At 41.1% G+C, this 17194-nt stretch overlaps 1 protein-coding gene across 5 annotated transcripts in view; it reads right to left on the bottom strand.

The window, feature by feature from the left end:
* Fry (FRY microtubule binding protein) overlaps positions 1-17194 on the bottom strand; it is a 407497-nt gene that overhangs the window by 313301 nt on the left and 77002 nt on the right. For 4 of the 5 annotated variants that reach the window (XM_031338824.1, XM_031338826.1, XM_031338825.1 and 1 more), the window contains exon 2: positions 1157-1329. In XM_031338824.1, coding sequence (XP_031194684.1) covers positions 1157-1329 — 173 coding nt within the window. Of the gene's footprint in view, positions 1-1156; positions 1330-17194 lie in introns of those variants that run through there. The other variant, XM_031338830.1, reaches the window with a different exon arrangement.

Raw genomic sequence — 17194 nt, 5'->3', positions numbered from 1 at the left:
GGGGCTCAGTGGCAAAGGGCACTTGTTCTTTCAGAGGATTTGGATTTGATCCCCAGCACCTACACAGTGTCTCACGACTATGTGTAACTCCAGTCCCAGGGCATCTGGTACCCTCTTCTGTTCTCCATGGTCATCAGGCACGAAAGCACACATACACAAAGGCAAAACACTCATATGTATAAAATAAAAATGAAAGTACTGTAACTTTAGTTAGTGACCTGGTGCCCCTAGGTACCCAAATTATTTTCTACTTAATTCCCTAAAGGAGTATAAAGAGTCAGAGAGTGGGGAACTCAATGTAATTTTTAGGAAATAACATTGGACTGCATTATTTTCTCATTTTCTAATACAACAGAGCAGCCCTCAGCATTGTCATAAATCTATTCTACATTTTAAAGAACTGCAATAAAATAGCAAACCACAACCAGAAGGCCATATCCAGCGTTTCCTAGAAATTCCAAGGCAAATGGCATTGAAATCAAGTCATTTAAATAATTCAAACTGCAGAGGTCACTGAGCACAGTTGGATGAACAGTTAGGGTTCCCTGGCAGGTGTCTTCTGTTCTCTAACCGTATCCATAATAAACCCTTTGAAGAAAGTCGAAGGCCGATGTCACAGATGTCACAGACCCTTCTCAAGACTGTCATTTAATACACATACATCCCCCACCCCCCACACCCACCCCAATCACATTGTTGATTTGAGCCCGTGACTACAAATGGTCTCAGGCTCTGATGCAGGATTGGAATTTGAAGCACGCACCAGAGAACTTACTGCTGTTGATTCTGGCGCACATAAAAAAACTGCCAGCTTCACTCAACAATCCAACCTTGGGCATGCAATGCTGCACAGAATTCTTAGGCTTGCAAGCAAAGCAGTTCCACAAACCCGTGGATGCTAACAATCCACAGCTGCCTATCAACAACAGAGCCTGAAAGGACTCACAGCCAATCAGATAAAAGGAAAAACAGAGGGCGCTTAGAAACGCAAAGACAGTTCTAACTCTTCAAGGGCACATTTGAGAGATGGTTCACAACTCCTTAAGGTCTCTCTGGCAGTCAAAAAGTACCCACATTATTTACAATTTGATTGTATATGTTGCTATTTTTGTTTGTTTCATTTTAACAGGAAAGTACGAATTCAAACAATTCCTACCTGGGAATATGGACGGTCTCTTTTTGGGACGCCTCAGGTGAAAAGGTTCCAGGTTTTTGATGTTTCTTTGAAGTTTTCCTTTAACGTGATTTCCAATGGGAAGTTCAAGTGGCAGGCTGCTCCGTCTCAACGATTTAAATTCATTTTGAGATGAATTTAACTTGTTCTTTGTTCTGGAATATAAATTGCTGTCATCAACGGCCATTGTAGCAGATTCATTGGAGACCCTGGACAAAACTTGTCAAAGCCAATCCCAGTGGCGACCAGAACCACCTCCTGCCCCAGCTCCAGCGACTGGAAGTTCTCATGCTTGGTCTTACACTTGTTTGGGAAGCTTAACAAGTTGGTGGGCGGGGACTTGAACAGGTGTAGAATTACTAAGTGGCTCCTCCCTCTACTGTTAATAGCACAGGGGTGGGGTTGGGAGGCTGTGTCCAGAATAAATCGTTAGGGGTTGGCGACAAGGGGAGATGTGACACACAGGCTCTTGCGAATGACAGTAAAAGTGGTATCAAGTGTGAAATTTCTGTTTTATTGGTGTCCCGCTGTAAAGTAAACACAAGCCACGTAAGATTATAAGCCGTTGCAAACTGCTTGTCTAATTTCCCAGGATTTCCCACAACGCTTAAAGACTTTTTTTTTTTAAACTAGTTTGGGGGAAGTATTTTTGCACTTTTATCTTTGTGACTGGAGCTGCACACTCGAACACATCCTTCTGGATTCATATTTGGCTGGCGGCCAACTTGAAATTGGCTAGAAGGGACAGGAGAGATCACCAGCCGTGACCAGGAAGGAACCGGTTGTGGGCGTGTGCGGTTAAGGCAGCAGTGCCGGGAAGCCTGGATCGCCCCGACCCACCCTTCTATCCTGTGCTCCACCTGGCAGATGGCTTCTCCAGAAATTCAGGAAGCCTGGCTGGAGAGCCACAGGTCTAGAAAACAAACTTCAACCCCAGCAGCGATGGCGTCCGCCATTCAGCAGATCACAATGTTGTGTTTGTCTGGCGCTGCCTTGCTTCCCGCTAAAATGTTCACAGGGTTTGGTGGTCTGAGAAAAAAAAAAAAACAGCTTCCAGCTTGCCCTGGCCGCGGCTTTTTTTTTTTTTCTTCGGCTTCCAGATTTTCAAACTTTTTGTCCTCTGTTACCTTCTCTCTTGCTCTATTTATGTTGCAAAGTTCTGCATTCTTTTCTTGGTGCAGAGATTTCAAGTCTTTAATATCCTCCTTAGCCATGCCCTAGGGCCCTGTCCATCAGCAATCTGTGTGTATGCATGCCCGTTTATGCAGGTACAGACACACAGCCAAACACACACACACACACACACACACACACACACACACACTCACACACACACACACACACCTTTCTACCTCTCATGCTGACTAGCTGAATACAGTATGAGTCAAAAGATAAGTAATTGATCTCTCTCTGTGTGTGTCTGTCTCTGTCTCTGTCTCTCTCTATATTTATGTTTGTGTATATATACATATATGTGTGTATGTCTGTTTCTCTGTAGGTGTGTCTCTGTGTCTGTCTCTGTCTCTCTGTCTCCTTCTTCTCTCTCTCTCTCTCTCTCTCTTTCTCTCTCTCTCTCTCTCTCTCTGTGTGTGTGTGTGTGTGTGTGTGTGTGTCCTTTTAAACTGGGCCAGGGATCAGTAGACACAAACATCACAAAAGATCTGATGGTTCAGCAATCCCTGCTTGCACTGATTGCTTGGATGCCCAGTAGGTTGTATTACTAGTTAGAAGTTAGTGGGAAGTTACACTTCTTTACCTAGCCCAGGACACACTACCACTCTGATAGGCTTTCTATTCGTTTTTCTACATTCTCCTTGTACCCTTTTTGGAAACAGGTCTTCAAACTCTGACAGGTTCTCTGAAAAGAAAGACATATTTTTTTTTTCCCAAGTCCATCCAGATTAGAGTTATCATTTTGATCCAGTTACTGGATTTGTGAGATCATTATTTTGCTAACCCAATCCTGAAAATCGCCTGCATGGCATCCCGGATACCCAGGACTCAGGACTATCTTGTCAAACTGGATGGCAGAGTACTTGCCTGGCATTCCTGGAGTCCTGGGTTTGATCACCAGCACTGCTGGGGGAGGGGAGGAGGAAGGAAAGCATCTCCACAGGGTGACGCAATGACTTGACAGGAGAAAACGAAGATCCCACACCCCAAGCACCAATTTCATTTCTAAGTATGCAGTGAAGTAGAGTCTTAGGGCACAAAAGCATTGAATATTAACAGAGCTATGTGGTAACAAACAGGCTCGGTATGTAGTGACCATTTCTTTTTTTGTTTGTTTGTTTTTTGTTTTTTTGTTTTTCGAGACAGGGTTTCTCTGTGTAGCCCTGGCTGTCCTGGAACTCACTCTGTAGACCAGGCTGTAGTGACCATTTCTTTGCAGTTCATGGTATTACTGTGAGGCTAAATATGAACGCACACATAAAATCAAATATGCAGCTAAAACCAAGAGTCTAAAGAAAAAGAATCTATAAATAGTTTATTGCAGCAGGGCAGTGATGGCGCACACCTTTAATCCCAGCATTTGGGAGGCAGAGGCAGGCGGATTTCTGAGTTTGAGGCCAGCCTGGTCTACAGAGTGAGTTCCAGGACAGCCAGGGCATAAAGAGAAACCCTGTCTCAAAAAACAAAAAACAACAACAATAATAATAATAATAGTAATAATAATAATAATAATAAAGAGTCTACTGCATGTGCATCAGGCAGGGCTGCATGTGTGCATAATTAATTTGCCTTTGTCTTTAAGATGAGGATGGTCAGAATACGGGCATTTGAATGACATTATGAGAGCCACTGTGTGCTCAGCTCTTAACTCTAGCCAGGCCCTGTACTAAGCCTGTGGCATGCACGGGCATCTCAGTAATTCCTCCCAACAACTTGTTTTTTAGATGGGCATCTTGAGACAGAGTCTAACGTCCCAGAGCTACAGGGGGAAATGTGGATATCTTCATATCAACTATGCTCACCCATGGCACGATTAGATGTACCTGACATCTCACAGGAATTGAACGATTTCTGCAGTTTTCTAGGACAATTCTTGGTTCACAGCTGCAACTGCATGTCTGAGGCAGGACTTGCTCAGGTAACTAAGTGGCTCCCTCTGACAGGCTCAGAGGCGCTGAAGCCAAGGGAAAAGAGCCAAGGTGGAATTCAGATTTTTACCGGTGTTTGTTGGGAAGTATTTTCCACAATAGCAAGTTCTGTGAAAAGGCTTTTCTCATTACAATGCATTTAAAAGTAAAATTAGATTACTAATTTTCCCCAAGGCTGAAATTACTAGACACAATAATAATTGAAGAAGAATTAATTGGTGGGAGATGGCTCCGCAGTGAAAGCACTTGCTGAAGACCAAGCACCCACATGGCAGCTCCCCACTCCTGTTCCAAAGACTCTGATGCTGTCTTCTGAACTCCATGGGCACTAGGAGTGCACACACTGACATGCAGGCAAAATACTCGTACACATAAAATAAAATTAATAAACCTAGTAAAAGAAAAAGCAGCCATGTTTTGGGAAGGGGACATGGGGAAGGTTGGAAGGAGGAGAGGAAGAGGAAATGATGTAAATCTATTACATATATAAAAGTTAAAAATGAATTTAACACCAAAAAAAAAAAAAGGCAGCCAGGCAGTGGTGGCGCACGCCTTTAATCCCAGCACTTGGGAGGCAGAGACAGGCAGATCTCTCAGTTCAAGACCAGCCTGGTCTACAGAGTGAGTTCCAGGACAGCCAGGGCTACACAGAGAGACCCTGTCTTGAAAAACCAAAAAAAAAAAAAAAAAGGAATTTAACAAAAAAGAAGTGATAAACGCACCATCGAAAGTGCTATCCTATTCCTGAGGTATCCCAGATGTCTTGATTCTCTAAATGCTAAAGGATGCAAGAGAGGGTTGTAGGGATTCACAATATACTGCATATAATTCCCTTCCTGCCCAAGTCATTTCCCTCAAAGGGAATACAGATAGACAGGAATCTCACTCAATCAATACATTTTCTTAAGGAGGAAGTGGCAACATCTTGAATTTGCTATCATCAAATTTTTAGGGTGTAGTGAACAAAAAATATTTTTATTTCTTCAAAATTGGAATTAAATCACACACACATACACAGAGTGAACTATCCTTTTGAAATATTTAAATTGGCTGCTATGAATGGCAGTCAGCCAAAAAATATTTAGTTCAGTTTATTTAAACAAGAATCGCCCCCAGTTCTAATATTAAGTCTGACTCTTTTCTTTCTTTATACCAAGAGTCGAAAATGAAATTTCATCCTTTTTAATTTTTTAATTTTATTTTTTGTGATTTTATTTTCTAGTAGTGGAGACAGAACCTAGTACCTTGTGCTTGCTAGGCAAGCTCTCTATTACTGTGCATAAATTAAACCATTTATTTATTTGTTTATTTATTTATTTACTTTCAGGCAGCTAATAGAATGAGAATGTTAGGTTCTGGGTTGAAGAAAACCCAAAGTAATTATAAATAAATACTCACAAACACATAATAGGATATTTTTATTATAACCAGATTTATTTTTATTATTATATATTATTGCCTTTATTATATTTTTTAATATGACCATTGTATCTTAAGCATCTCCATAATTTGATAAATCTAATGAATTGATCTTTTTTGAATGATCCTAATTCTAATCTATGAAGACTTGGTGTACTTTACATATTAAATGACTCGGTCATTCCAATGTTCTGTCTATTCTTCCCAGCTTTGCTCCTCTTAGAGAGTTCAGAGGGCACACAGACACTCCCTCAGCTCACAGTCCTGAATTCCTAATGAGCTCTGACAACTTTGAAATGGCATTCCTGAGTTATTTTGCTCCGTGAGAAAGCTGTAGCTACTGGAAAAAATACTTCACAATGGTAACCTCTGTCTCCCACCCCCTTCTAGAACGAGCTGCCACAGACCCTGTAGGCCTTTCCCAATTTGTTTCTGAATCTTGCTAGCCAAGCTCTAACACACATCTACAAATATTTCTTTTCTTTTCTTTTTCTTTTTCTTTTTCTTTTTCTTTTTTTGTTTTGTTTTGTCAAGACAGGGTTTCTCTGTGTAGCCCTGGCTGTCCTGGAACTCACTCTATAGACCAGGCTGGCCTCGAACTCAGAAATCCACTTGCCTCTGCCTCCCAAGTGCTAGGATTTAAGGCATGTGCCACTACTGCCCACCTTGCAAATATTTCTTATTCTTTAGTGCTTCACTGAATATTTTTAAACAGAGAGGATAACAAATACCAGAATAATGAAAGTCACCCAATCACATGACTCCTCTGATCATCACCAAGCACCTTTAGGGACAGGCACAAAGACAATTATGCCCGAGGTATTATCTGTTTGTGGTTATAGCTGAGGATGTCTTTCCTCAGTTCCTAAAAAACGCAATGATGATGGGGTTGGAGAGATGGCTCAGTGGTTCAGAGTGCTTGCTGCTCTTGCAGAGGACCTGGGTTCGGTCCCCAGTATGAATGTCAGGAAACTCAGAACCACCACCAGGAGCTCCATGGGTCCCTGTACTAATGTGCACACAACTGCATTCCCACATACACATAATTTTAAAAAATGAAGATGTTCAGTAGATAGCTCACATCTCTCACAGCAATTAGCAAAGATGCCTGGCTCAATGCTAAAATCTCTACTCTTTTGGGTTGCTTTTACTCTACCATCTGCTTATTCCTACTTCAGTTCTCTTCTGCCCAAATTCTCCGGGGACTCCTAAAAGTCTGTCTCCCTGGGGTATAGATGTAATTGCACCATAGAATGCATGCTTAGCATGTGCTTAGCATGTGCGAGGCTCTGGGTTCCATCCCAGGGTTGCAACAACAAAAAGTATGTTTTACTTGCTTTCCCTTTCAGGCATGCCTGTTTATAAAGCACTTACTATGTGTCTGGTGTCAGGCAAAGTCCAAGTTCTTTAGTCCCGAGAATAAGGGATAATTATGAGGGGAACAGATGTGGAACACAGGGTGGAGGCAGGGGGGTCACTGAGGCTTGAAGTAGCCTGCCTACCTCTGGGTTCTGATAGAAAGCCTGACTCACAAGGAGTATAAGGTGGAGAGAGATAGAGCAGGGTACATAGTGTCTTCCTCTGGCCTTTGAATTCATACATGGATGTGCACTCCTGCACACACAGGTGCACATACCACACACAAGGACATATGTGCATACATCACATGCCTACACACAAACATCAAGCTGTGTGAGGCACCACATATCATCTGGAAATGGCATAAAGCCTGGGGGAGGGCGTACTTAGACCGATCTAAATACTACGATGCTTTTTATAAGGGACCTAAGCATCTTTGAGTTTGGGAGTTACGTTCCTGAGGAATAACAGTGTGGTAGGTAATCCCACAAATACCATGGAGCCTTTCATTCAGAAAAATCTAGACATCAGCAAATGAAGTATTGAATGATTCCAAAGAACAGAGGGCTGGCAGAAAAATAACCATGTGACTCTATGAGTAATATACATACTATATATATATATACATATATATATGTATGTGTATATATATCACGTATATATTATATAATATATTTAATTAAATATATATTAAACACTTTATGTCTGTATAAAATTATATATAAAATTGCACACTTTATCAGTATAAAGTTACATATATATTAAATTATATTTAATGTCTCTATGTGTGTAATATCATGTGTATGAATGATCACAGAAGCTAAAAGAGGGTGCCAGATCCCCTGAAGCTGCTGTTACAGGTGGATGTGTGTCACCTCAATGGGGGATGGAAACCCAACTGGGGTCCTCTGGAGGAGCAGTGAGTGCTCCTAACCACCAAGACACCTCTCCAGCCCTTATGCTTTAAATAGCAGCATAATTTGGACATGTAGAAAATAGCTTTTTGTTTTGTTTTGTTTTGTTTTTCAATACTGGGTTTCTTTGTATAGCCTTGTCTGTCCTGGAATTCCCTCTGTAGACCAGGCTGGCCTCCAACTCACAGAGATCCACCTGCCTCTCTGCCTCTTGCCTCCCCAGTGCTGCTATTAAAGGCATGTGCCACCACTGCTCAGCTCAAAAAATAAGGACTTTAAAACAGTATTCCATTTTTAAAAGCTGGTTCTGACCTCTTAAAACAAGTTGATAATTCGTAACAAAATGTAAAAAGGTTTTTAAAAAGTTTTGGTTCCAGTCAGTAATCCTTCTCTTGAATCACATTCGTTTATCTGAACAGCTGAAGGTTTATAACACTGAGAAGCTGAAGTTTATAATGCCATGTACACAGAACCTTTACAAATGGCCCCAGAGGGCTGGAGAGATGGCTCAGCAGTTAAGAGCACTGACTGCTCTTCCAAAGGTCCTGAGTTCAAATCCCAGCAACCACATGGTGGCTCACAACCATCTATAATGAGATCTGACGTCCTCTACTGGGGTGTCTGAAGAGAGCTGCAGTGTACTTACATATAATAAATAAATAAATCTTAAAACAACAACAACAACAAAAAACCAAATGGCCCCAGAACCAGTTCTTACAGGTATGCCACCCAACTTACTTGCTCTAGCATTTCATTTTCTTCATTCAATTTTGGAAGTCTCAGCCAAATGCCAGAAAGTGCCTGGCCCATTCTCAAGTTACTGCAAGACCTACTGAGACACTTTTTGGGGGCTGGTGGAGACTCCTTTAAAAATCAGGCACCCCCCCCCAAAAAATCAAGCCTACAATTCATTTCTTGGTGCAGCAGAACGATCAACTCTCAGCTTAGCTACGATGGAGGTAAATCCTTTGGTGATGTGAGGGTCATTGAAGTATAGCCTTATTACAATGAAATCCAATGTCTAAAAATTGTTCTTATTTTTGGCTTGTACCATAGTAAGAGTCAAGATTTTAAACTCTACTAAATACAAAACAAACAAAAGGACTTTATATATTTACGTTCATTTAAGAAAATACTAGTAGTGATGTATTATTTTGAAGTATACAGTTAATATGTTTGGAGTTATTTAAAATTTATATTGAGAAAAACGTATGTATTTTCAGTATTGCTATAGACAAGCATCTACATAAGACTGTTAAATTGATTGCTGTTTTATATCAAACAACTTTTATAATACTTATTTTTATTGTTATAATATTTTATAAATTTTAAGGAATATGACAAAAAAGATATTGTAGGTATTAAAGGGGAATCTCTGGGAGGAGTGTGGGTACAAAAGGGAAACAAGAATATGATTTAATTCTATTTACTTAAAATATGTTTTTAAATGTTAACAAATTCAGATAAATTGAAATAATGTAACTTTTCTCATCATAATGCAATAAAAGTTAAAAAAAAAAATCAGGCACACCAGGGCTAAAGAGATGGCTCAGCGGTTAAGAGCACTGACTATTCTTCCAGAGGTCCTGAGTTCAATTCCCAGCAACCACATGGTGGCTCACAACCATCTGTAATGGGATCTGATGCCCTCTGAAGACGATATATTCATATAAATAAAATAAATAAATCTTTTTTTTTTAAAAAAAAATCAGGCACACCATGAACAAGCCTTTCTTTGGCCCTGATTCACTCCTATGAAGTCAGCCAGGAAGAGACAATAGCTCATGCCTTCCTTTTCTACTGAATAGATATGACTGAGATTTGCACTCCTAATAGAACTAAAGAGTTTGAGGTATTTTTGCCCCAGCGAAATTTTTAGTCCTGGGGAATAGTGATTTGCAAAACTAGGTCAGTGAGTGACTACTATCACCGGGCTGGTTGGAGCACTAGTGTGGCCTTGTCACCATAGTTAGTGTCACTGACGATTTCAACTTTTGCCTGTGTGCCCACGGCAGCTAAACCTAAGCCCTCCCTGACTGTCTGCACAGAGTTCAACATCTCTGTACTCAAGTGCATTCTACCCATTTCCAGGTCGAAGGTCAGCATGTTCTTAAATGCCACTACCAGACTGCAGTGCCTGAGTTTTTAGATTTCTGACCCGACTGAAATGTAACACTGTTTGCCAAGTGGCAAAAACAAAAACCAAAACAAAACAAAAAACAAAAAAACTGAGGGCTTGAAACTACTCTTACCAAATAAGGCCCTAATTACTTCTTAAACATCTTTTGTCTGGTGTCTTCCGCCCTTTCTAGAGCTCCTTGTGACTCCCCACAGGTCTGGCCTCTGACTGGAGTCCCTTACACATTCCATCTTTGACATGGTTTCTTGATCTGTCCTACTGTAGTAAGTCACCCCTGTGAGCTTCCTTCCTGCTTAAAAACACATCTCAACATTGGGCAGGCCACCTCTGCTGTGCCGATGAATGTGCTCGCCAGACCAGAGAGTCAAAGGTTGAAACAAACAGCACATGCATCTTCACAGGACATGACCATAGTTTTATTAAAGCTCTGCATCTCTTGTGCACTTATGGGTTGACCCAAACTTCAACACCTACCTTGATATGAGGACCCTGCCAATCCTAGACTTAAGCAAATGTTTCTGCATTGCTTTAGGGACGTCTTCCATTGAACCCCCATTTGAGTTAATTTTCTGTATATTTAAATCATTTTTACTCAGACTTAAAAAAATCTAAACTTCTGTGTTTTGGCTCTGGATGGTCACACAGATTGTCATTGACTGAGCCCAAGTCATTAAGTGTCTGGTGTCTTGCTTTTACGGTCCTGAGCTTGGAAGCCACCTTGTTTCTTCCATCGATGCCTTGCTTCCTACAACAATGTAAATGATGCTTGGAATGTTTAAATGAGAGGTGTCATTGGCACGTAAACCAGATAATAACAGCATGGACGAACACACAAGTGCTAGGTGGCTGTGTCTGGCAACTTAAATGGTACCTTTCTCATGATTGTATACATCTTATCTGATTGGTCGTTGGTGTTCCCAATCAAGACACCCAGGAAAGGACCCTCCCCAGTCTGACGAAAGGACACATATGGAAAACATGCAGACACTACCCAGCTGAAGGTGATTTGTGAAAGGGACCATGCCGGAACCTGTATCAGAAATCATTAATAATGACAGGCAGACTTCCCTAGTCTTCCCTTAATGGCGAAGTCTAAGAAAACCACTTCCCACCTTTTACAATCACTTCTAGACCCTCTCTTTGCTTCTGCCTCCTCTTCCTGGATCCTAATCACCGCACATAGAATTTTCCCTTGGTCTCTACCTCTGTTGAACTAGGAGAAACAACAGAAGCACATAAGGAATTTCAGTAGATATCCTTGTAGAATGGATAAATTCTTTCATCTTGCCAAGAGTTGAAAAGAAAAAAAAAAACACTATCAGGTTGGGCAGTGGTGGCACATGCCTTTAATCTCGGCACCCAGGAAGCAGAGGCAAGTGGATCTCTGAGTTCGAGGCCAGTCAAAGGGACACAGAAAAAGCTTGTCTTGCAAACAAACAAACAAACAAAAAGTTCCATCATTTTGCTTTTGCTTCTCCCAGAATTAAATTCCACATTAGATTCTGAACACACCATGTATTGTACAAGATGGTAGCACATCATCTGTGTCTCTGCCCATTCCAGAATCCTAGTCTTCTACAACTAGATCAAAACTGAGAACCTTCCTACCAAGAAGAGCACTAAGAAATAGTCAACTTCAGTTCTGTCAGAGCCCTTATCTTGGGGGAGTGTACCTATCTCTCTGTCCTTTTTCCATTTTCTAGACAGAAATAGAATTAATTTTATATTATATCCTAGAAGGCAGGAGAGGCATACACCAAACCAGTATTTTCTACTCTTATAAAATACAAATAAAAATGCATGTAATAGATTTACAATGACTGAGATAGATTTACAATGACTGAGTTTCTACAGTAACTCTAGAAGCAAAGCCATTGGTGGTTCTTGTGCCCTAGTCATGATATTTGTACCTCATTAACATCTTGTACTAAGAGTTATAGTTGGATCACAGTATAAAGAGTGATACTTTCATGGTAGCTAGACTGAAAACATCCACAGTTAAGATAATTTAGCCTTCTTAACATTCACCCTCCTTTGCTTTTTAAAAGAAACACTCATTTTGGTTTTTAACCAGACTGTTTGGTCTAAGTAAAGAAAAAGAAGAGGGAAAAAAAAAGAGATCTCATAGCCTCAACAACAAAAGCAAGCCCTGATGACTGGGGTCTTTGCCTGGTGCTCTGTTACCCACCCAACCCAGAGCCTGTCCTCAGCCTGGGGAGCTGACACATCCCCAAGAAGCATCTCACATGACTGGATGGAGCCAATCAATGGTGGAGTCAGCCGCAGAGTGAGATCAGTAAGAGAGGCTGTGAAGGTGTAAAAAATAAAGACAGGGAGAGACATAGCTCAGGGGTGGAGCGCTACCCGGTAGGCATGGGGCCCCAGGCCTAACCCCACCAACACCACAAAATGAATAAAATATTAATAAAAATTAAGTTAGATGTTAATTAGAAGGAGGAGGAAGAAGAGGAAGAGGCAAAGGTAAAATTTTGGAGTAGATGCCTTCCCCACAAAGGCACAATGGATCTGAAGGCCTGTGAATTGTGACTCTGAAGGAATGAGGCATGTACATTTATCTCATTTTGACCTCATCGCTCCTTACTAATAGTCACCACTATCCTTTAGCTCAGTGGTTCTCAACCTTCCCAATGCTGTGACCCTTTAATTCAGTTCTTCATGCTGTGGTGACCCCCCACTCATAAAATTATTTTGTTGCTACTTTATAATTGTAATTTTGTTACTGTTATGAATCATAGATATCTGATATGCAACCCCCTAAAGAGGTTGAGACCCACAGGTTGAGAGCTTCTACTTTGGCTCTGTTGCAAATCCAACCATTTGCAAACAGTATCATTTTCATTTTCACAGGACCCACTTGAGCATTGCCAGGGAACTAGCAGTTGGCCTTAAGGTGTGCCTTAAATTCTTGCATTCTGCTATCTGGGTCCCCCACTCCCTACAGGTCAACTAATGCATACCCAACCACTCTTGCACATGGTCAGGTAGATATTGGGAAACAACCTCCCACAACCTGGATGGACTTAGGAGCCTCATACGACCCAAAGAACTGGCTTTGTAATTTACACTGGTGGATAAAGAAATTATTCTTTTTCCTTGTGTCCTCTATCCATTGTTGCAGGTATGCAAATGAAGTCAAGACACAATGTAAGTTTTTCTAGAAACCGTTCTCAAAGCAGGCAGATGCTTGAAAATCAACAAGGTTTTCATTAAGCCGGTAATCACTCTGCTCTACGCAAACCTGTATTTTTCTTGTTGTTAAACAAGTTTGTCCACAAAGGATCAACTCTTGCACCACCACTAGGAAATGTTATCCTATTAGGAAGGCCAGTTTTTTTCCACCCATGAGTGCTGTGGCTTTACTGTAGCCCATGTAAGGACACAGAGGCTGATGAGTAATTTCCTAAACACTATCTTGTGGTTTCCCATTTGTACACAGTAATTCTTCTCAAAATACTTGGCCTTGGATTTTTATATATTTTTGTCAGGCTTTTATTTACTATAAGAATTAACTGGCTTCTCTAAGCTGAGAGACAATTCTTCATAAGTTTATGGTAGTGAGACAATTTAGAAATTCTTAAAAATTGAACTTTGGACTGGAGAAATGGCTCAGTGGTTAAGATCACTGACTGTCCTTCCAGAGGTCCTGAGTTCAATTCCCAGCAACCACATGGTGGCTCACAAGCATCTGTAATGGGATTCAATACCCTCTTCTGCATGTCTGAAGACAGCTACAGTGTACTCAATATATGTAAAATAAACAAATAATTCTTTTAAAAATATTGACGAATTTTGAAAAATCTAGTGTGCTGGAGAGATGGCTTAGGGGTTAAGAGCACATACTGTTTGTTCAAAGGACCTGAGTTCAATTCCGAGCTCCCTGTAACTCCATCTCTAAGAGACCTGATGACTTGCTCTGTTCTGCCCTCTGCAGACACCTGCATTCACATACAAGTATCTGCACAGACACTCACACACATAACCCACACAGAAACTCACAAATGTATCTACACAGGCACTTACACACATATCCACATAGACACCCACACACATATCCACATACACTCACACACATTTCTGTATATACACATGTACATAATTAAAAATAAATCTTTATAAAAGATTTGAATTTTTAAAGAGATTCAAATTGAGTTTTCATAATGCATTTAAAAAAAAAAGGAAACTGGAATACCATATTTGTCAAGAACCCAAGATGTTTATTCTTCAGGAACTGGAGATATGGCCCACTGATACAGCATTAACATGGCTGAGGCCCTACCTTCATGTCTCAGCAATGTACTAAATAAATAATGAGTTAGCTAATTAATTTAGAGCAATAGTTGCCAAGTACTTTAACTGGGTCTCAGAAATGCTTAAACTTTGGCAATTCCAGGGGAAACAGATGAGAAATACAATTCACTAAATCATTTTGGAAGTTCTCTGGGTTATCTGTGATCGTGGGTGTATGTCAGGCATGTTTAATACAAAAGTTCCTTGCCTGTTTGGAAGGCAATACACCCCATAATATATGGAGAAGCACACTAAGCTTCTTTTCCCTAGAAAAGATCTATGATTTAATTTCTGCTTTAAAACTTAAAATTAACCTTAATGATGTACACATTTAAAAGAAAGAGGATGTTGCAATTTCATGCTTAAGCAGAGGCAAACAAACAGGGCAGGGTAAACACACTAGATACCTGTGGCTAGAGCTTCTTATGGCTTAGATACCTGTGGCTAGAGCTTCTTATGGCTTAGATACCTGTGGCTAGAGCTTCTTATGGCTTAGATACCTGTGGCTAGAGCTTCTTATGGCTTAGATACCTGTGGCTAGAGCTTCTTATGGCTTAGATACCTGTGGCTAGAGCTTCTTATGGCTTAGATACCTGTGGCTAGAGCTTCTTATGGCTTAGATACCTGTGGCTAGAGCTTCTTGCCTATTAATATAACTTTATTCAATACTAGAAGATTCAAGAGGGCTCTGGCTACCCATAAACTGGCTCTCTTCTTTCCCCAAACCAAACAGATAGGTCACTTACATCTCTCCATATCTTGTCATTGTCAAAAGTTTTCCTTAGGCTGGAGAGATGGTACAGTATGAAAGAGCTCTGGCTGCTCTTGGAGAGGACCTGGGTTCAGTTCCAAGCACTCCCATAGCAGCTCATAATCATCTGTAACTTCAGTTTCAGGGAACCCAATGCCCTCTTATGGCCTCTTTAAGTACTGTACACATGTGGTACACATACACCCATGCAGGCAAATCACATAAAAAAAAAAAAAAAAAAAAAAAAAAAAAAAAAAGTATTGACATGGACCCAAGGCTCTATTTTTCTCTTTTTAAAGAGCAAATGTTTTATGGTTTTGCTTTATGTAATTTTTGTCTACATTATTTACAATCATCCTCCACTCCGAACAAGGTCTTACTCTGCAGCCAGGGATGAGCTAGAGTCAATATTTAGGCCGACATTGGCCTCAAACTCCTAGCAACCCTTCTGTCTCACTCAGCCTCTCAAGTACAGGGATTATGAGTCTCTATGACTCACAAAAATACTTTTTCCTCTTAAAAAAAAAGATTTAGTTTTATTATTTTAAAAAACAGAATTGATGTGTGTCCATGTGCGGGGCACAGGCATATGAATGCAGTGCCCACAGAGGCCAGAAGAGGGCATCAGATCCTCTGGATCTGGAGTTGCAGGTGGATGTGAGCTGTCCAACATTAGTGCTAGGAACTGAATGCTGCATTCAGACCCCTGGAAGAGCTGTCAGTGCTGTTAAGCCCTGATCCATCTTTCTGGCCCCAAAAATGCATCTCCTGATGCAAATTTTCATACAATACTTCATACTCCTCACTAATAAGGTAAGTCAGCGTGCACACACACACACACACACACACACACACACACCATAGCTACAAATCTGTTTTTGTCTATATTTATACACCTTTGGATTTTTAAAATAGGCATTATTAATTAATGCCTAAAAGTTAATCGACAACTATATTATTATTCTCAAATTTTGAACAGACATAATTTTCAAGTCCACATTAGTGCCTAAGCTGGATGCATTCCGCTACCCAGCAGAGCAGCTAGGCACTCTAGACCCCCACGTTTAACTGGTCCACACTGGAATCTTCCTGATTTCTGATTTGCTGGGATTTTCTTGGTCATCTGTGTTTTTTATTTGGGAGCTTACCTAACATTCCCTCTCACCCCCATGCCACATATCCACAGCCATATTCCAGCAATTACCACTCTTAAAATTCATAATATCCTTGATCCCGGCACTCTCTTCCCAACAAGAGGCTCCTTTAATCTCTGCCTGGATCTGTCAACACTTTTTGCACCATTCTGCCTTTCAGGCATGCCCCCAATGTAGGTGTCAAATGGCAGTTTCTAAAAGGCCACTTAGAGACCATTCTGTGCTTGTAGAGTTTAATGACTTCCCGCAGGCTACTGCAGGGCCAGCTCCATCCCTCACCTTCCCTCTCAGTGAACTGGACTGCAGGTTCAGTTCCTTCCAGTCTGGGTGGCTCTCAGGTTCAGCCTGACTTCCCACTCCACCCCTTCCTAGAGTCCAGCTCATTCCTTCATCTCCAGTCTCCTGCTTTGCTGGGCCCCACCACCCCACTTCCTAGCTCCCATCAAGAAGCATTTCTTACTCCCTGTGGCTCCTCTATGCTCCTGCATCACTCTGTACCACTGTGTATTGTGAATCTGTTTTCTCTGGATCATCTTATAATCTTCTGCTTATCACTCTCCCTGGCTGGGATGTGACTCATTTCTTACTGGTTCTCTTGTCTCCAGAGCCTTGCCTAGCTCCTGGCATTCAGTGAGTGCTCAGTAATGTATCTGCTGGAGGCACATCCTCCATACCAGTGAGCGCCCAGGGAATAAAGTAGGCACACGAGAACAGTACTGGCAAATTCTAGAAAAAGGCTTAGACTTTAGGAGTTGTCTTCTACTTAAACAAACATAAGTACCTAGTTAGTCCTTCATCAGAAGACAGGCAGCTTTTCCTCTTAGAAAAAGAGAAAAAGGAGGAGGAGGAGGAGGAGGAGAGAAGGAGGAGGAGG

Source organism: Mastomys coucha, unplaced genomic scaffold (assembly GCF_008632895.1).
Source record: "Mastomys coucha isolate ucsf_1 unplaced genomic scaffold, UCSF_Mcou_1 pScaffold22, whole genome shotgun sequence".
In the NCBI taxonomy this organism is placed as follows: Eukaryota; Metazoa; Chordata; class Mammalia; order Rodentia; family Muridae; genus Mastomys; species Mastomys coucha.
The sequence above is the reverse complement of the archived record's forward strand: the minus strand, read 5'-3'. Positions and strand labels throughout refer to the sequence as shown.